We start from the raw sequence: 20,344 nt of genomic DNA on the forward strand, positions 1-20,344 counted from the left end.
CATTGTCAGACAGGTGATGTCACTGTAATTTTTCCACAATTTCTTATTATTCATCACATGATGTTATAAATACATATGATAGTTCATAAAACTACAAAGTTGAATTATATGTCTTCAAAAATTGCAAAATATACCAAGTGTGAGTTTTACCCAAAAAATAGTGATTATATATTTGATTATACAGTTCACTATAAAGAAGTTCACAAATGTACTAAACCTGGTGGACACAAGCATTCAGAACGGCATTCTTTTCTTGTATTTTGTATTTAAAATAGGATGATGTAATTATTTGAGACTTACACTGGTTCTACCATTTTGGAAACCATAGAACAATCTTTCCTTGTTTAAACACAAGCATCCAGGTTGTATGTTATCATTACCTGCTAAAAGCTCTCACTTAATGGTACAAATCCTTCAGATCATTCAACAAGTATTTTGGTAATGGTAGTTTCTTTATGTCTTCATGGTTTGTAGTTTGTTGAATCGATTTGAGACAAAGATTTACCAATGATTGTGCGTTAAACACTAAAATTGATCGCAAAGTCGTAAACACATCAAAGATGAAGCTGTTTATAAAGAATTTAAATATTGGCCATCGACCTATCGTGGACGATGTCATATTATGAAAAACAAAGAAACAATTTTCAATACGAAATATCAGCTTATGAACTTCATCTTACCTGGATTTCTGATGAAGACATTGGCTCGTTTCACAAGTAACTGAGAATTTAGTGTTTCCCGCGTCCTGGGTTGAGGTGGACGAAAAAGAAATCGACGATTAAGCCATAATCTTTGTTTATTCTGACAGTCCAGAGCTATCCATGGATGAGTTACAAAAGTATCAATAAATTTCACCGACATGGATGAACCACGTTTGCTCAATTCCCCATAGGAAACTTTTTCACCAGAGTGATTAAACCAAAACAATTCAACACTTCTCTCTGTCGTATTAACAAATTGCACAGGTGATTTTACAAGAGATTCAATTGATCTTGGTCTTTCACAGTTTTCCATTCTTTTCTAAGTAGAATGAGGAAATAGAAATATCATTTAAAAGCTTATATTTTTTGCAGAAAAACTTCGTCGTTTTGAATTACAGATAACATATTTAGGCCATCTATTTCAACGACGATTTCAATCTATTTCAATCAATTTCAGTGATCACAGAGTTGACACCAAAATGAAATCTATCATCCAGGATGATTTATTTGCCTTCGACGACATGTCGACAATTTCCGTCTCATTAGATGTTGGAGATTGTTAGAAGGTGGTGGCTGCTAAACTGGACTAAGCAGGATATACTTCATCGCTCGCATGTGTCTATGCCATAAGAGATAATAAAGATATTCATAGCCTGTGGTAACCTTTGGTCAGTTTCTGGTTCACTCATTTGACGCAAAATATGAAAATCAACGCGGTATTTGTCCAAATTATCGTAGTTTTATAGTTGTATTGTGATGAACTTTTGAGTAAACGATAATCTTTTTTCTTAAAAATTTAGACACAAAATGTTTGAAATTATTTCTCTATTTTTTCCTAGCCAAAAACCCTAAATAAATCGATTCGAAATTTGATATTTCCTGCGTCTACCATATGTAAATTGTCAAAGGCGACTCAAAACTTGTGCTATCCTGCTTTGTATGATTGCAAATATTATCGACTCGGTGTCTATAGAAATTGTGAACAATGTTAACTTTATCTTTGAAACAGTGTATTTTTTATTGTACAATTGCTGTCGTATGGTCGTCACAACAAATATTGCCTTCACTCATTTGGGATTTGAACAATCCAATGTAAGTGAAACCAGAAGCATTTATGATTATTTAAATATCAGAGTATATAAACCAGACAATCTTCGATCGTCTTTAGTATTTATTATCAAGTTAATGTCTTTGATATTTAATGTAGTCCATCTATATTTAAATGGCGAAAAGAAGTTTCCCAAAATGGCCTGTACAACAACACTTTCCTCGTTTTATACGAACAAATAAGCGACTGGACAACTGGGGTTAGCGTTGTTTGTAGTCATGAACCACCAATTTTGCTCCCAATGAAAAATTAATTCTATCTAGATTTCATATTCAAATGTATAAAATGTTTCGACTATGGATTTATGTGAATGTCGAACGTAGAATTTGTCTCCTAATTCGTAATGATGAACTGTATTACGATTGTTGAGTTCATAAGTGTTATATACGATAAGTAACAAATGTGTTCACTGAAAAGACGATATGATTTTGCCATTTTAAATTAATAATACTTTACACAGAATAAAGATTGTGTCGTAGGATATTAACCTTGACTTCCTTTGTGCTTCCTATCGTTCGCCTTTGTACTACCACCTTTAGGTAATCCTATCTAAACAATGAACAACGTAACAAGCGTTCACACTCCTTTGATGCACTAGTATTGTAACACTACAACGAAAAAAAATATTGTTAACGTTTTTGCCTCATAGAAATTAGAAAGAATTACATGAATGTTTTGTAATAAAATATTGAATTACTTCTACGCATAATTTTTCAGCGCAATTTTTTTCTGTTTTAAAAGTGTCAATTGTCGCTGCAACTGGTTGAATATTCCCGAATTTCAAAATTCCGATCGTATTAATGTGATTTGTCCCAAGTTCTTCCAATTCATGTCATATATGGAGCGAGATGTGCATAAATCAGCCGTATATTACAACATATTCCTTAGAAGACTCGATAGAAAGAATTATGACTTAAGTGATCTTAAACAAATGTTACAAAATGGGAGTTTCTGTGATCCATCACACAAAGACACAGGTAAACAGGGAAAAAACTATAAATTTGAAACACAACAACTCATTTCTCACTCATTTTTTGTTGTTAAGAAAAATTGCATACTTGTGTAAGGGACAAGAACGGAGAAGGAGATGCTGTTTTAAAATAAAAATCGGCTTAGTACCAGTCTTTAAAGAAGGAGATATTGCTGTTTTATTTGGTAAGATGAACTGACATTAGTATATAGATATTTCGAAACGTATAATGAGTGATAATATTATATTTAGGTAATACTAAAGATGGATCCAAAAAAGAATTAAGTAGTGTAGATAAAGTTTGCTCTATTGTGTTCGTGTTTGAAGTATCCCGGTCTAGAAAAGTAAAGTACGATTTTTCTTACGGAAAATGTCTCAACACAGGTAAAAAATTATGTAATTTAAAAAATAAATTTTACACTCGAATGGATGGTTAACTTGTACATAATTTTAGCTAGAAGAAAGCTAACTTTATGGTTTCATCTTTCCAGAACAAGCCAACTGCTCTGAAGTCAATGATGGGTGCAACTGTGGAAGTGAGGATACGACAATAAACTGTCTTAAAGATGTGTCAATGATATTTACTGTTTAATGTCACGTGCTTTTTTTTACTTTAGCTCAATCCTACTCTTCAAAATTGAACACAACATGTGAACGTGAGTCCGAAGGTAAAATGATGACGTTGTAACATGGTACATTGAATTCCTGCTCATTTATTGTCACGTTATTGTTTTCCGTTAGTTCAATCGAACAGCTCAAAATTGAACTCAAAACGTGACTTTGAGTCTAAAGGTAAGACAAACTTGCTTTCAGTCACGTATTTAAAGAAGTATCATCGTATTTTAATCTATCTTTTAAGCTATCTTAATATAAAATTTTCATGATACATAAAGTTTTTTAGAAATCGAAAATGTCTGTTGCCTCCCTGTAATTTGCCAAATGCAATCATTAAAATATTTTTTGTTTTATTGAATTCTATAACTAATAATATTTTGTTCATTTATTGAGTTCACATAAATAGAGAATTGAAAACTGGTCCAATTCTCATCGTCACAATTCGCATTGTGTTGAATTATCATACAACAATAACATTATCTGTTTACTTAGTGCAATTTAACAGTTCATTATTGAATGCAAATGCTAATTGCAACTGTCAATTTAGAGGTAAAGCATAATGAATTGTATTTTAAAATAATTACTGTAATGAACGCTATTTATATTCAACTTTTAATTAATCTGCGCTTATGTAGATTGATTTTTATGACACGTAGTGATGCAGAGTTGCTATAAAACTTCACTGAGATGATGCTATTTATTTTCCAGATAATCTGAATTGTTCCAGAGATCTTGTGAATGAAGGTGAAATATCAATATTTACGGCTATGATCAAGGGGCACATAGACAATAATTTTTTTTCTCTTTTCATTGCTTTTTAATGTTCCAATTCAGCAATATGTACTCCGTCATTTTAAAATACCATATGTTTTATACAGACAACAATGAGAATGTTACCAAAGCAAGCAAGAAATCGGCAATCCAGTGCTTCTGAAGATAAATTTTTGTATGGTTTTCTCGCGGGGTTCGTGACAGCGATAGGAGTAATAGGATTAATAGGAGTAATTCTGCTTTGTCTAGTGAAGAAAGGTTCGACTTTAAACATTCATTCAAGTAACATTTTTTTAACACAAGATCAACATGCAATTACGTAGTTAATGACTTTCAATTAATCATATTTCAAACCATTTATTTAGTCCATCCTTACTACAAAAAAAAATCAGGCGACAAAACTCTTGAAAAAGAAATAGGTTTGTCGAATCCTTCTTCTTACAGTTTTTCATCCTAGCTATTTAGAATAAAATCATTCTCCACTTCTTAGGTCATGTTAATCGTTACTTTGCACCAGTTTCACCAAAACGAGTGACACCAGAAAACATTGAAGGTAATGTTTAGGGAAGAATAAAAGTCTTTTATTTTGGAAAAAATATTTTTTAAAATCATATTTCGTTTTTTCAAGAAATATTTGTCACATTTAAAAGAGACACGTCCTTTATTTCTAACTTGTGTTTTAAGATCAAATATTGGAAAAAGAAGAAGAAAACAAACAAGAGACAAACAAAGATAATTATGCCGGTGTGTGTTGACATAAACATTGATCACGTGTCAAGATATTGAATAATGATTTTATTTGAGAATTAAAATATAAATTATTTAATATTGATGTCATTTTAAAACAAACATTTTTGTTAAGTTTGATGTACAATTAAGCCAATATCATTACAAGACATGTATAAATCTCTGTTGTTCTAGAACATAAAGTAAAATCGACTTACATTAATAAATGAGGTAAATACATGGCTTAGAATGTTGTTTTTCTAAGGGTGAAGGTATGAATTTAAGGGTTATGATATGAAGTTAAGGAGTAACATATAATGTCAAGGGTGATGGTATGAAGTCAAATAAGGTAGGAAGTTATGGGTTAAGGTTAAGTATTGAGGGCGGATAAAACAAGTAAAGGAGGAAAATGAAAAGTTAAGGGGCTAAGAAATTACATGCAATGCCAATAAATATTTCGTAATCCTGTTCTTTTAAACGAAAGATTTGTTTGTTCGTATGATTGTAGCTTTTCTAAATCGATTTTCTTTCTACCTTCCCCGTCGAAAGACCCCCAATAATAATTTTCTACACATGCACAGTCAAATCATCAGAATTATTTAGCTTGACAGTGTTGTGATATGTAGGGATTGCCCCAATCTTTAAGGTCAGTGAGACTACACGAAGTAAAACATGAAGTTGACGGTAACGTCGATTTGAATATTGAGAACTGATGTAGATCGTGCAGGTTAGTATAGTCCTGAGAAGGACTGTTTTTGTTGTTGTTGACTGACTTTTCGACAACCTTAGCGGTAGTCATCTTCATAGTCAAGTCATTTTGACTCCAGGTTCAAACCGGGTTCAAACCATGTACTTTATTGAGAACTGACGTAAACGTTTCTCGAGATGAATTATATTTTGGCATTCGAAACAAAGAAGAGTTTGTTATCTATAAATAGTAAATGGATATGTGTAGGGGAAATCAATTTTCAGATTTTAGTTGAGTTGGCACGTTATGATTATGTCCTAAATCGTATAGACTTTTTTGAGTTTACGCCTATTCGAATGATGGCAATTCTCAACTCACCGTAAAAATCAATCGAAACCCAGACTTGTGCCTTAAATGCAGACACCACAGAACACGAAGAATTACTTGTAAAAACAATACACACGAACAAATGTTCCCAGAATATATGAATTTATAATATTGATGTAACAAATATGTTTTTTTAGTCTTTGACACTTTTACCTCTTCAAAGAACTGTGGACATTTAACCTTGAAAAAAGTCATGAATATTTAAAAAGCATATAAATATTGACAAAACTCTGTGGTGATGACATACTGTATAATGTTAACGACTTTAACATCTTTATTACTCAGGAACAAAATAAATTTGTTGTCGTTGAAGTTTATATTACAGAATGAAAATAATAATCTTGTCGTTAGAACTTATAATATTCTATGCAAATTCATTTGACTACGTGGACTCGGCCAGATTTTTACCGTCGATTATATGGGATAATCTCAACACTTTGTAAGTACAAGAGAATTGGAAAATGGGAATCGTGTATTGATCGTTTATTGTAAACTTACATAAATAAAAAGTTCACTTTGTTAAAGAAGTTGTTTGATATGTAACACTAACAAAACACATTACTACTGTGAATATCGACCTATGTGTTGATTTAATATAATATTTATACTTGCCATAAATCTCTAACAACTATTCATCATCATCATGCAGTCAGTCGTAAGCGACGAGGACTGTTCTATGGTTGGATTGAAGCTCTCCAGGCCGGTCTGTTATCAGCCAGTTGCTTCCAGGTTGACACGTTGATGTCTCTCCTCTTTAGATTTCGTTTCATGACATCTTTGAGTCTGAGTCGAGGTCGGCCTTGGTTTCGTTTCCTTCTACTAGTTGGCTGTACAATAGCTGGCGTGGTAAACGAGATCTCTCCATACGATGGACATGACCAATCCATCTTAAATTCTTTTGAATCAGCATGTCAGCCATGTGTGGCAGGTCAGTCAGACGGAGAATCTTAGCATTTGCGATCTTGTCCCGCCATGATATCTTCAGAATGTCCCGCAGTTGTCTCATCATATACGCACTCAGTTTCTTCACTTGAAGCCTGTAGATTGTCCATGCCTCTGCTCCATAAAGGAGTGTTGTCAGCACCACCGCCTGATAGACCTTGGCTTTAACTCTGGTCGAGACATGCTTATTTTGCCATAGCCGATCGTTTAGTTGACTGAACGCTGCACTCGCCCTTCCCATTCTGTTCCTCAGCTCCTTTTCAATCTTAGCATTGCTGGAGATTGTACTACCCAGGTAGTTGAAGTCTGTGGTCTGGACAAGAGGCTTTCCGTCAATGGTGATTGCACAGGGTTTTAGGGGAGGGAGTAGAAGCTTTACTGGGTGGTAGAGGCACTCAGTCTTTTTGATGTTTATCTTGAGGCTAAACATAGCGGCAGCTTGTGCAAATTTGTCCACCAATGCCTGCATCTCTGCTGCACTGTGAGCAACCAGAGCACAGTCGTCTGCAAAAAGCATATCTCTGACAACTATTATTGATTGGTATAACTACAACCAACAACTATTATTGATTGGTATAACTACTATCATTAATTTGATTCCAGGAAGACAAAATCACAAACAGAAATATTTAAGACTTTCCTTGGTGTCGATTCTTTGGGAATCTTACGATCCATCACAACAATAAAATTTAAATACATATTTTCTATGATTTGGTTCTTTCGTTCATAAGATTTTGAAGTAGTTTAGATTTTTAAACATGTTAAGTCTAAACTATAGTTGAAATACGGACGTTATAAAATACATTTAAAAAAATACAGCTCATTTATAACGATTTATTAACTTCAATTAAGTTTTGACATAGATAAGATTAATCTTCCTATTATTAGATGTCCTTTGGTATCTCCATAATGTCACTTAAATATATAAATGAATTTCATACATTTACAGCAAACTAATGACCATTGGCGTGATACATATATATACATTGTTCATAATCTGACATTTTATCTTTGTTCATTTTTGTCGCGTTTAGTTGTATTTTTGAAACTAAAATAATGAAAGAATTAATTTTTGGACATAACAAATACATAAAGGCAAGCCAATCGTCAAGAGCTTCAATGTGATGGAAAGTAGGAAAATATTTGAGGTGGACAAGAATCTTCTATCAATAATATACCATTTTATAGCTATTTAAAACATGATTCTACTACGTTTGGAAGTATTCTATTTTGCTTTAGTAAATTGTACTTATGTAAGAATCTAAAAATATTTTAGTGTTAATATCACTATTTTTATGGATATTATCAAGTGCTAATTATGTGCTTTCAATTGTATTCAAATGTTGTCTACAAAATCACTCTAGCATAGCAACCTCATCAAAGAAACAATTAAACAGACAACGCTTTATATATCACGTGTTGAAATTAAAGCAAACGTTTCATGTGATGAACATTCTATAGAAACAAATATAGATGCAACATTGAACTTTCTCGTCAATTCTTTGTGCTTAAATTGACGACATTACATTATAATTAGAAAATTCTATAAGCACGATCAAAAGTACATGACATACAATTTCATCAAACAGCTTTAGTTTATTTAGTTATAACACTCAAGGTTACATCTGTTTATTGTAACACGTAGCTTTGACATTTTTCATTTTTGATAATTATCTTTCAAATTGTTTGTGCCATAAATTTAAAATCTCCCCCTTATTGCGATATGCATCAGCACTGACATATGTAGATAAGCATTTACGCCATAAATTTATGGTAGAGAAGAAAAACTAACTATAAAAAATTATATTTAGTTTTATAATTGTTTTATTTCACGGATAAACTGATGAATAGACTTTCCAGTTTAAAATTTTAAATGATAAAATACGAAGATGCTTTATACAAAAATAAAATATTTACGGAGCTACTACGGTTACAGATCTCTTCTTATGAGTTATGACATCACTTCACCCAAATGATCCTTAACACAACATTATAATTTCAATGAAATTACAAATGTTCCACCACTTTCCATTAAAAACTGCAAATTTAACACAGTTAGGCAATATCATTTCACAATAAACATAATCTTTGTATACTTTTTGTTGTTGTTAGTTGTAAAAACAAGATGTCCAAATGTTAATTTTCCCAATACATGGTTATGATGGAATTGATGTAAAAATTCAAAGAATCGCCAAAAAGATTAAAATACGTATAGTTATGCATCACTTGGCAAGATTGAAAGTTCAAAATTGAAAAGTCAAAGTTTCGTTTGTAGGTTGTGCTGTCCATACAACTGGCTAAAGATCTCGTATGTTGACATGCATGATATGATGGACTTTGTGTGTCCGACGCCAATGTTGACGGTGAAACAAGAAAATCGTCATCAAAGGATTTCTGATACAATGAATTTTCATTTATTTCGACGAGAATGGAAGGGAAATTTAAAAGAATTGCAACAAAGTATTATAAATGGAACCATTCACTCATTTTGCAATGTATCACATCAAGGTACGAATTGCTATGTACGTAAAAAGAGATTTATACGTTACAAGAAAATAAACACAAATTTCACTATTTATAACACATATCGAACATAGTTTACGTAGAGAAATCCAACGTGTCTCAACTGTTCTTACTAAATGATGATTTAACGTTAACATAAAGAAAAAAAAAACTATCAAAACATCAATCATACTTTTCTATCATTTCTTTACTGTTCTTTGTTTTGATTTAGACTCAGTAAAACTTCATACATGTAAGGAAGGTAAACAAAGTTATTTCAAAGTAAAGTTCTCTCATCATATATTTGATCTAAGGCGAGAAAAATATGACAGATACCAAAACAGTAAAACCTACGTCTTTTACAGTAAGTGGTGGCAATGAAAATGTTTCTTTTCATAAAAACACACACATTTATTGCACGTTAAAATTTGAAGGTAATGGTAATGGAGATGTATCATCCTTAGCAAGTACAAAAATCACGTGTACGATGATGTTTGCAGTACGCACCACGTCAAGTGAGAAACAGGAGTTTAATATGATTTACAATAAGGAAGGTATGTAGCCACCACGTCACATGAGAAACAGGAGTTTAATATGATTTACAATAAGGAAGGTATGTAGCCACCACGTCACGTGAGAAACAGGAGTTTAATATGATTTACAATAAGGAAGGTATGTAGCCACCACGTCACATGAGAAACAGGAGTTCAATATGATTTACAATAAGGAAGGTATGTAGCACCACGTCACATGAGAAACAGGAGTTTAATATGATTTACAATAAGGAAGGTATGTAGCCACCACGTCACGTGAGAAACAGGAGTTCAATATGATTTACAATAAGGAAGGTATGTAGCACCACGTCAAGTGAGAAACAGGAGTTTAATATGATTTACAATAAGGAAGGTATGTAGCCACCACGTCACGTGAGAAACAGGAGTTTAATATGATTTACAATAAGGAAGGTATGTAGCCACCACGTCACATGAGAAACAGGAGTTTAATATGATTTACAATAAGGAAGGTATGTAGCCACCACGTCACGTGAGAAACAGGAGTTTAATATGATTTACAATAAGGAAGGTATGTAGCCACCACGTCACGTGAGAAACAGGAGTTTAATATGATTTACAATAAGGAAGGTATGTAGCACCACGTCAAGTGAGAAACAGGAGTTTAATATGATTTACAATAAGGAAGGTATGTAGCACCACGTCAAGTGAGAAACAGGAGTTTAATATGATTTACAATAAGGAAGGTATGTAGCACCACGTCACGTGAGAAACAGGAGTTTAATATGATTTACAATAAGGAAGGTATGTAGCACCACGTCACGTGAGAAACAGGAGTTTAATATGATTTACAATAAGGAAGGTATGTAGCCACCACGTCAGTCATAAAACTGACACAAACAGAAGTACAAACGCATAAGATAAAGAGTTATTGCCTAAAATCAATCATTGCTATGTGACTACTAAGTAAACATTGCTAAGACCATGGTAACATTGCTATAACTATGGTAACATTGCTATAACTATGGTAACTACAACTATGGTAACTTTACTATAACTATGGTAACATTGCTATAACTATGGTAACTACAACTATGGTAACTTTACTATAACTATGGTAACATTGCTATAACTACGGTAACATTGCTATGACTAAGATAACCTTATCATGGTACATATATTCATTTGCTACATTATTCATTTTAGTTTCACAAAGCAAATGTCAATGTGATCAGATGATAAGCCTAACTCAACAACCAACTACTCAACGTGTGACGAAAAAAACATTAAACTCTTCAATTATAAACCAATCATCCCATGCAAATAAGAATATGTCTGAAAAAGCTATTCTTCCCATCTTCACTTCTCTCAAAACACAGGCAGATCATGATAATTCAAAAACAACTTTAGAGTTTTCCACAACAGACATACCAACAGGTAAGAAACAACATTATATTTAATGCTGCTGATCTCGTCGTACATATTTCTCAAGCATTTAAAATTGGAGGTGTTAGTGGTTTATTGATATTTGAACTAGTGCTTATAGCTCACATTTCTTATTGTATGGACTTCTTACATGAAAAAATAATTGAGGTTTTTTAAAAGGGAAAATATAGCTATGAAAGGTCGTGTGAGATTTTTAATCATACGGCAGAATCGCTCTTCCATAACCCCCCCTCGGAGCCTTTTGTTTCAGGTTTTCTATTTTATGAAATAGTTTCCTTATCTTTGCTGGTAATTTTTTATATTCATTTAGTGACAAAAATCGTTATAGAGAAGAAAAATAATTGGATAAACATACCAATTCTCGCGATTATAACAGGAGTGTCGTTTCTAATTGGAATATTAACTTCTCTCGTATTTTACCAGTTCTATAGAAGAAAATCAAAATCTCAAAACGGTACACAAGTAGCAATAAATAAGGACTCAGCATGATTCTCACTATACAAAACATTACATTATAATCAGAAGATGCACTTTCATAATCACACTTCACATATTATAGTTCTTTGCTTGCAAGCAGGTATTACATAAGATTCATAGTAACATTGTGTTTTATTATTAGCAAGGTAAAAGTTAATATGAAGTTTTCATTTAGCAAACAAATATAAAAAATTCTTTTAGACGTCTTTGATGGATATGATATAAACAATCAAAGTTATTATCGTCGAAGACTCGAATCCGGGAATGCCAGTGCAACATTAAGTATGTCGATATAATTTAAACTTTCACCATTACTTTTAATTATTATTTGAAGGTCATAATTTTGGTAAAATCGAATGAATATAAGATTTTATTACTCATTGCATGTTTCCATATTGAATAAAAACGTTGAGTGCAATCTAAATATTTAAACAAATGTTTTCTTTTGGAAAATAAGAATATTGCAGATTTAGATGACCAATGAATAATATTTCTAACTTCATGTTTTACTTGATTTATAGTGGCTAAAATTGGTGATTAAAATGTCAAAAATGTCCAATCACTTAACAAAGCAATCTACTAAAAGATAAAGACACAAAATGTAGATTTAAAAAATGACGATGGGCTTGAAAGATTCCAACAAGATTTTATATTATTCTATACTGTTTATTATAGAGGTTAAATGTGATTTCAACGATTACAGTATACAATTAGTAAAACTTGTTATGTAAAACATAGTTTATTAAATTATAGCCAAGTATCAATCAAGCTTTTATGACTGGCAACCCACAACTGTTACAATTGGCTGTAGTAATTAAAATGAACCTATAATTAGTAGAACCAAACTATCAAATGTTATAACTTAATTGGCTGATTTGATAAACATGAAGGTGAATAGTTTTAACCTGGGAGTATTGTTCCTTGTTTGTATATGTTAAGTTTCCATGTTAGTGTAGTCCTTAGAAGAAATGCTGGTGTAGATGTTGACCACATCAGCGCTACTTATATGACAAAAACAAAACAACAGGCCTATGAAAGGAGATGAAGATCGAAGAAAGCATGAGTTCTTCTGCAAGACTGCAAGCTCACTGTCACTGTCGCTGACTGTCTCTGGACCTGATCTTAATTTGGGTGGGAACTAGAGTGGAAACAACGTCCAAGTGCAATGAGATAGATCCAGAGTGCAAGCCTGATTTACTCAGGGAATTGTTCGGGCACAAAACCCACATGCAAGACCAGCTAAGACCTAATGCAAGTTGAAAATGGCAAAGTTCTAATTTAAAGCAAATAAACATACCAAAAAACAAATAAGTCTTCTTCCCTTGTTTGTTTTCACTCTTCTAAACATCTTTCATTCTTAAAAAAGAAAAATTAATTTAAATGTAAAATAATCAAATTTGAAGGTTTTAAGTGCTAGTTAAAAGCATAGATAAGGATGTGTAATTAGAATATTCGAATCTTATTGAGATGAAATAGTTATTCTAGAGTGGTATAAGTTAGTTCCTACAGTAAATAGTAAAACAGTAATAGTAAAACTATTGGCTTCGCAATAATAAAAAAACAACGAAAAAAACCTCCCTTGTTTCTATTCACTCTTTAGCATTTGAAAACCGGGTTTTCCTTTTCTTTTTGCTCAAATACATTAACTGCCTCAATTAGGTTTTTGTAAATATCTTTATTTTCCCATTCAGGGAGATATTGCGAGAAATTTTCAAATATATCCGCCATTTGTTTTGAAAACGTGAAATTTTCTGTGACGTCATTCCGTATGTCCCTTACAGATCATGGCTCTCGACCAATGAAATCGCTCAAATTCTTCTGGTATTAAATTATACATTCAACATGGCTGAGAAGGAAAGGTTAAGTATTTGGGATTTTACAGAAGCTAAACTAAAATGCGAAGAAAAGCATTCCTGTTTTGTAGAGATCGAAAGACAAGAACATATTTCTTTATCTCCATTTTACATTGGACGCATAAACCTTGGAGTTCAAGAACAAATTGAAAAAAAAATACGACAATGGAAGTATTTGGAAGAGTATGGTGGTGTGATAGTTGCTTATGAGAACATCAAGTTACTGGAGAGATTAGCAACCATCGACGACGAATCACCATTAATACATTTTGATATAAAAATCAGTTATATTATATTCAAGCCAGAACTAGGTAAAAAGTTAGTGGGAATTGTTAACAAGATAAGCAATAGTCATGTCGGATGTTTAGTACATGGACGATTTAACGCATCATTGAAGAAATCTGATTTATATCAAAATGATCGAATTGAAAACAAAACATTCAATATTGGAACTCAATTTGTATTTCGAATATGTGATATAAATACCGTAGGTGGATTGTTATCTATTGCTGGTTGTGTTAAAGAAAAAGATAAGAAATATATCAGGTTAACATGTAATTAATGGTCAATATTTTGAAGCAAGTTATTTATGCTAATATTAGATTTATATATAAGAACTTTCAAGTCACTGTTTTTATATTTAGATATTTTGAAATAGATTTTTCATGAATGGGTGAATTAAATCAAGTTAAAACTTTATGGGAATACATTAATCTTACATAAACAGTAAAATACATGTGAGAACATTTAATCCTTTTGTTCCATCTTGTTATTGCTCAAAATATGTTTAAGGAAAAAAATGATGGCACTTATGAAAGACAGATGTTGAAAAACAGAATACCCTACCTAGGTTGCCCAAAGACTGAACTATGTGATGTATTTTAACAAATGCTAAATATGGAGAGATATGTTAAGCACAGGTGGACATGAAGGGGCAAATCACGAAAAAGTAAAACAGAAGAGCTCAACAAGTTTTAAAAACAAAGAAAAAAATGACGAGTTGTGTCAATATTTTTTTAAGAATACACCAATCTTTTGAGAAGTAACTTCATCCCATATTTTTAAAGAATACACCTATTTTTTGAGAAGTAACTTTATCCCATATTTTTTAAGAATACACCAATCTTTTTGAGAAGTAACTTTATCCCATATTTTTTAAGAATACACCAATCTTTTTGAGAAGTAACTTCATCCCATAGTCAACAGGTGAATTTAACATTTTGAATGTTGGAGGCATTCTCCAGACATTACTAATGGTAAATTCCAAACAAATAAAAGGGTTAGAAAACACTCATCAGTTGTAAAATGGATTAACAAAATTTCATTGCAGATTGTAGAAAAACTTGAAACTGCCCATCCCCAGCTAAATCGAAATGTTATAGACCAAGTCGAAGTTATGGATTTTTTTTGTATTATATGACAAAATTTGATCAATTAAACAACAATCATCAACCATCAATATTAAACGATGAACTTATTGCAACACCAAATAAAGCCTTACTCACTACCCACGCATTGACAACGACGTTCACGTGAAGGTAATTTGATAAGGAAGCATTTAAAGACCGTTCCCTTTCGTCAAAGGACGAAGGTGAAAATAGAAAGACAATTAGACATGCGTTTTGGCTTATTTATAACAACAAAAGAGTATTATAGATTCTCAGGTGTTAAATGTCATATTTGAGAGATGCGACGGTTAATATTTCTTCATATTCTTGGATTTTTATTTTATAAATGCGATGGAACAAGAGTAATGCCAACGGTAATCTGGGATTATAATAATGGCTTGTAAGTTTATAATAATAATTTCATATTTTTCTATTTTCAAACAACATATAGATATGTATAAATTATCGACTTTAAGCGCGATTTATATAAATAAATTTCGTATATATGGGTTATCGAATGTTAACGCTTCCATTAACGTAACTTGTTAACGATTCCGTTGAATGTAAAATATGTGAAGACTCAGAACTCAACTTACAGTCTTGTTTGTAAAAATTATTTCAAACTTTTGTCACTAAAATATACCAAAATGTATCATTAAAAAATGTTTAAGTTTTACTTCAACGTAGAAAATGCTATAGACACCTGATATATTACTGACAATATCACAGATGACGCGACAAAAAAAACCGAATAATAACAAAAAATTACAAGTTTGTAAATGTAGATCGTCCAGGTTGGTGTAGTCCTGAGAAGGACTGTTTCAAATGACTCAAATGACTCTGAAGATGACTACCGCTAAGGTTGTCGAAACGTCAGTCAACAACAAAACAGTCCTTCTCAGGACTATACCAACCTGGACGATCTACATTTACAAACATGTAACGATAATCCGGGTTCAAACCATTTACTTTCAAAAATTACAACAAGGAACTAACAAAAAATACAATAAATTGATCTATTATGTCACCTAGAATCTAATACTGATCTAGGTAGCCAGTTTGAATGGAAAAATTACATTTTTAATACAAAACTTGTATCTTTCGTAATAATATACAATATCCATGGTGATATTCATAGTTTCTTACTCTTTTAATCGCATTTTAAAGACTTAACTATGATTTCTACTGCGACACCTAACAATTCGTTTGTCAAATAAGGAAAAAATATGTATTGAAAATAACTCTGAATCAGGTTAATTAAATTTACGTTGAAGACACGTTTTAAAAAATAATTGAAGATTTTAATAAACGAACGGTTAAACTATTTTTTATCCTGTCCAAAATCTATGACATAAAAGAAAAGTTGTTTGCTTTATGAAAAGAAATATGACAGTGATTTAATAAAATACCAAGAGTTTCCACGTATTATAATATTTGCTCTTTGAAAATCTCTAATACTTTAAAAATGTATCATGGATAACAGGGCGCCATATTTAGCGTAGGGATACTTTAAAAGAAAGCGATTTTTATCAATAATTCTTATGAATTACACCCAGAATGAAATGGAAAAAAAGCTCAGTGATTAGATGTATTCTATAAGGCAACCACACAGCTTGTGTCATTCATGATTTTTAAGTGACTCTTAAATAACATGTTTGACTATTTTCGATTTAATGTGTTTTGTTCCACAAGAGCAAAAGGGTGCCTTTTCCGTTGTCGAAAACAATAGATGAAAGCTCTTTAAAACTGGCAATTTGATACTTGACTATCATTTCGTCAATCTTTAGCGGAAATCTCAATACAAAAGAATATTTATTAAATTTAAGTTTAGCAGCATTGAATGTGTTAATATAAAAGGTTTTTATAAGCCAAAAATATTTAAAACTCAAAGAGCTCAATTATAAATCCAACAATACTTTATTCACACTAATGGCATAAACAGATATTCTATTTAAGAAATATGTTGAATCATCGAGAAATGTGGCCAAATAAATAAAAAATTCAAAACAAATATTCAACAATGTTAGTTATTCTACTTTATTCTTCTCTCTACAATATAAACCTTGCAGTATAGATGTAGATTCGTACCTTTGCAGTTGATATCTTCAAATTTTTTATTCATTATTTTTCATTGCAAAACGGAGTAATTAAGTTAGCAGATAACGGAAATACAACAAATACTTAATTGACAAAGTTTGAAAATTCCGCCATATTGTCGATATCAATGGTGGTTAGGAACGTCACAAATGCAACGTCACCACCCAACCATATGGTTATCAATTTAAAATTTTCAAATGCACTTGATCTTTTTTGACGTTTTCAAAATTTTTCATGAATGAACATGCACGCAGATGCGCTTCTTAATCTTTTCTTATACTTTCGTAACATCAAATTTCGTCAACTAAACTTGTTTTGATTCAATATTTTAGATTGTCATGCAAGTATAATTGGCTAAACAGTAAGTAATAACTGAGTCACCGTAAAAAGGGATAATTGATGTGGAGTTCCATAGATAAATGTCTATAAAACCTCCTTTCGTCTTCATCGTTAGGCTTAAGAGCTGATAAAATGCTAACGATGAATGAAGTCTACGATCATATTCACTTCGTCTGCCCTACACCAAGTATAAATGTGAAAATGCTGGCATCCTCACGACCTGGAACGCGCATGAATTATAATGTCTTCATGAGAAAGTGGTCGGGTGAAAAAGATGAAAATGGATTGAGAAAATTGAGAGACCTACTGGAAAATGGAACGTTTTGTGATCCTAGACATAGTGAAACCAGTAAGTTTGTGAATGCTGTTGTTTTGAGTTTTTCTTATAAACTACAAATTTTATCTTTATGTCACTCCTGAATCCTAATGAAGACACTAGACGAGTGATAAGAAAAGGTTTAAATATACATGACTTCTTTTGATGAAGACGTCAGTAGTATCGTTTGCTTGTACGATACATCACTCTGAATGAAGTGTATAAGAAAAAAGTCAACTAAATAACGCAGATTTGGCAGCAAATTTTCAGATTTCATGACTTGTTTTGTACTTTCATAGAGGCGCTATACACGTGCAGAAATGGTAATGAAGGACAGTCAATTACTATAAACTTTACACCGCAAGAGAAATTTTATGAAAATCAATTGATTGTTTTTTTTAGTGAGTTTCAATCTTTATTTATTTGATTATTTCATTTATAAAAACAAATTTGAGCAATTTTTCTTCGTTTGCAATTTATAAATAGACAATGAAGAAGATGGCAACGTTCAGAGCCTTTCATCGCAGAAAAAGAAATGTGCAATGGCTTTTATAACTCTACTGACGTGGAGAATTGATGCTAAATACGATATGACATATAGCAAGATCACAAATATTTCGGGTATGAATCGCTAGTTATGTATAAATATGTAATGACAAAAATTGATAATTGAAGGGTTTTTTATTGAGAGATTCTTAAACGTACAATTATCAGTTAACCAATTCTACGTTTCACATTTGAAAAACATATCTTTCCAAAAACGAAAAATTACAGGCACCTGAACGTGATAAAAAAATTAATGTTTTTCTTTAACTTTTCTTTAGATCCAAGATGTAAAAGTGTAACCTTAGATCGTCCAACACCAAAACCTTCTACAATGTCAACTACTCAAAACACGACAAAAACTACCCCATCAATTACAACGAACATAACAAAATTCACCCCATCAATTACAACGAACACGACAAAAACTGCCCCATCAATTAAAACGAACACGATGAAAAATGTAACAACAAAAATAAGAGATAACACGACAACAAAACCTCCTGCAATTCCTCGTATTGAAAATTTACGTTCCTCTTCTTCAGATGGACAATGGAATTTTTTATATGGACTTTTAACCGGTGGTTTAGGCACATTAGTTGTGGTTATAATCTCTTTTATAACATATTACGTGATCAAAAAGAGGGGGAAAAAAAGTAAGTAAAGTCAAAATTTTTCTTACATTCAGCAGGATAAATTCAAGCGCAGACGATGTACAGAACTTATCTCTGTAACCTTAAAATGAGCAATAATTGTCTTTTAATCTTTTCATAGCTGAATCGTCAAGTTCAAGCGAAAACCAAGCAATGAAGCAATTCCCTCCAGGTTAAAAATTTTTTTTTTGTAGAAAATGTTGCCCAAGCAATACAATTCAATATTGCCATCCATCAAATCAATTCAACCATATTCCATTATGTAGTTTTATTCATGTCAGTTAGGCAGTAAGTTAAATTACCAAGTTTAATGTAATCATTACAGGTATCGACAACAGGGGTTATGATAAAACGATATCTCGAGATAAAGTGATCGTTTAGACAACACACACAACAGTAAGTCAAAACACAATTTTACTTTACCTAAACCATTTATAATAATTTGGTGGAATGTTTTTATTTTCGACAGGTTGCCAATCGAAATTATCACTTGTAAAGTCATCGTACACGAATTAACATAAATCACCATTAGAATAAACACGTCATCAGATACAAAAACGTAAACGATAAATGGTTAGAAATCGATGTTGAATCAGAATGACGTCATCAATATTAATTGTTATATTAAATTAACATAATGTAATAATAATCCATACACTTCTTTTGCAGTCTTTTGCTACTTATTTCACTGAACAAATATGTAAATACACTGCAATGTAAATTATATACAAATACATAAAAAGTGTTGGGTATCCTTTAGGTTGAGTGGTACGATCTCGTTATGTAAAGTTAATATAAAACTATCCAGTAGCGTTCATATTTGAACAATCCCAAAGTTCTGAAATTTTTGCTAACAGTCCACATAAAATTTTCAAATGAAAAATCTTGCTAACCATTGCAATATTACGTCAGTTTCTTTAATTTTACCATGCATTTTCGAAAGTTTATCTAACTATACCATACTTTTTGTTGTAATTACTTTTTTGTAATTCAACAATAATTATTATTGGTGAAAATAAAAGATAAACAAGATCAAGTGTAAGAGACTTAAAACACAATTATCAAAAATTGTACTTTACCTTTGCTTTGCAAATAATCAAATTGAGATACAGTTTCTATCATTCATGAGCTGAATGTTGTGCAGTATCCCTGGTTATATTGAGACACAGTTTCTATCATTCATGAGCTGAATGTTGTGCAGTATCCCTGGTTATATTGAGATACAGTTTCTATCATTCATGAGCTGAATGTTGTGCAGTATCCTGGTTATATTGAGATACAGTTTCTATCATTCATGAGCTGAATGTTGT

General features: G+C 31.8%; 3 protein-coding genes across 6 annotated transcripts; 2 read left to right on the forward strand and 1 right to left on the reverse strand.

Annotated features, from left to right (window-relative positions):
• Positions 1-5: 5 nt before the first annotated feature.
• Positions 6-13,205, reverse strand: LOC124453464. The gene is made up of 4 exons (XM_047004278.1): positions 13,143-13,205; positions 11,724-11,793; positions 681-2,417; positions 6-525 (listed from the first exon to the last, which is right to left on the reverse strand). The coding sequence occupies exons 3-4, from the start codon at positions 1,012-1,014 to the stop codon at positions 398-400; spliced, it is 462 nt and encodes a 153-aa protein (XP_046860234.1). The 5' UTR covers positions 1,015-2,417; positions 11,724-11,793; positions 13,143-13,205; the 3' UTR covers positions 6-397.
• Positions 6,093-14,449, forward strand: LOC124453333 (DNA-directed RNA polymerase I subunit RPA43-like). Of its 4 annotated transcripts, XM_047004139.1 has the most exons (8): positions 6,093-6,405; positions 9,184-9,416; positions 9,643-9,774; positions 9,845-9,964; positions 11,129-11,359; positions 11,679-11,822; positions 12,047-12,127; positions 12,367-13,410. In XM_047004139.1, the coding sequence occupies exons 1-8, from the start codon at positions 6,293-6,295 to the stop codon at positions 12,384-12,386; spliced, it is 1,074 nt and encodes a 357-aa protein (XP_046860095.1). In that variant the 5' UTR covers positions 6,093-6,292; the 3' UTR covers positions 12,387-13,410. The 4 variants fall into 4 exon arrangements, with proteins under 4 accessions (XP_046860095.1, XP_046860099.1, XP_046860096.1 ...); XM_047004143.1 differs by lacking the exons at positions 6,093-6,405; positions 9,184-9,416; positions 9,643-9,774; positions 9,845-9,964 and adding an exon at positions 10,225-10,668; XM_047004140.1 differs by lacking the exons at positions 6,093-6,405; positions 9,184-9,416; positions 9,643-9,774; positions 9,845-9,964 and adding an exon at positions 10,231-10,784 and having other exon boundaries at positions 12,367-14,449.
• Positions 14,450-15,260: 811 nt separating this feature from the next.
• LOC124453332 lies at positions 15,261-19,786 on the forward strand. The gene is made up of 9 exons (XM_047004138.1): positions 15,261-15,486; positions 17,516-17,544; positions 17,638-17,871; positions 18,138-18,239; positions 18,325-18,459; positions 18,663-19,037; positions 19,156-19,206; positions 19,360-19,430; positions 19,504-19,786. The coding sequence occupies exons 1-8, from the start codon at positions 15,386-15,388 to the stop codon at positions 19,413-19,415; spliced, it is 1,083 nt and encodes a 360-aa protein (XP_046860094.1). The 5' UTR covers positions 15,261-15,385; the 3' UTR covers positions 19,416-19,430; positions 19,504-19,786.
• The last annotated feature ends 558 nt before the right edge of the window (positions 19,787-20,344 follow it).

This window comes from Xenia sp. Carnegie-2017, unplaced genomic scaffold (assembly GCF_021976095.1).
Source record: "Xenia sp. Carnegie-2017 unplaced genomic scaffold, XeniaSp_v1 HiC_scaffold_25, whole genome shotgun sequence".
In the NCBI taxonomy this organism is placed as follows: Eukaryota; Metazoa; Cnidaria; class Anthozoa; order Malacalcyonacea; family Xeniidae; genus Xenia; species Xenia sp. Carnegie-2017.

Excerpts from the sequence above, each read along its gene's own strand:
- LOC124453332 (XM_047004138.1), top strand. The coding sequence starts at position 15,386 with ATGCGACGGTTAATATTTCTTCATATTCTTGGATTTTTATTTTATAAA. Across the intron at positions 18,240-18,324 it reads TCAATTGATTGTTTTTTTTA|ACAATGAAGAAGATGGCAAC; the intron begins GTGAGTTTCAAT and ends ATTTATAAATAG. Across the intron at positions 19,207-19,359 it reads AATGAAGCAATTCCCTCCAG|GTATCGACAACAGGGGTTAT; the intron begins GTTAAAAATTTT and ends TAATCATTACAG.
- LOC124453333 (XM_047004139.1), top strand. The coding sequence starts at position 6,293 with ATGAAAATAATAATCTTGTCGTTAGAACTTATAATATTCTATGCAAAT. Across the intron at positions 9,775-9,844 it reads TAAAACCTACGTCTTTTACA|GTAATGGTAATGGAGATGTA; the intron begins GTAAGTGGTGGC and ends TAAAATTTGAAG. Across the intron at positions 9,965-11,128 it reads TATGATTTACAATAAGGAAG|TTTCACAAAGCAAATGTCAA; the intron begins GTATGTAGCCAC and ends TATTCATTTTAG.
- LOC124453464 (XM_047004278.1), bottom strand. The coding sequence starts at position 1,014 with ATGGAAAACTGTGAAAGACCAAGATCAATTGAATCTCTTGTAAAATCA. Across the intron at positions 526-680 it reads TGTCTTCATCAGAAATCCAG|TGTTTAACGCACAATCATTG; the intron begins GTAAGATGAAGT and ends GATCAATTTTAG.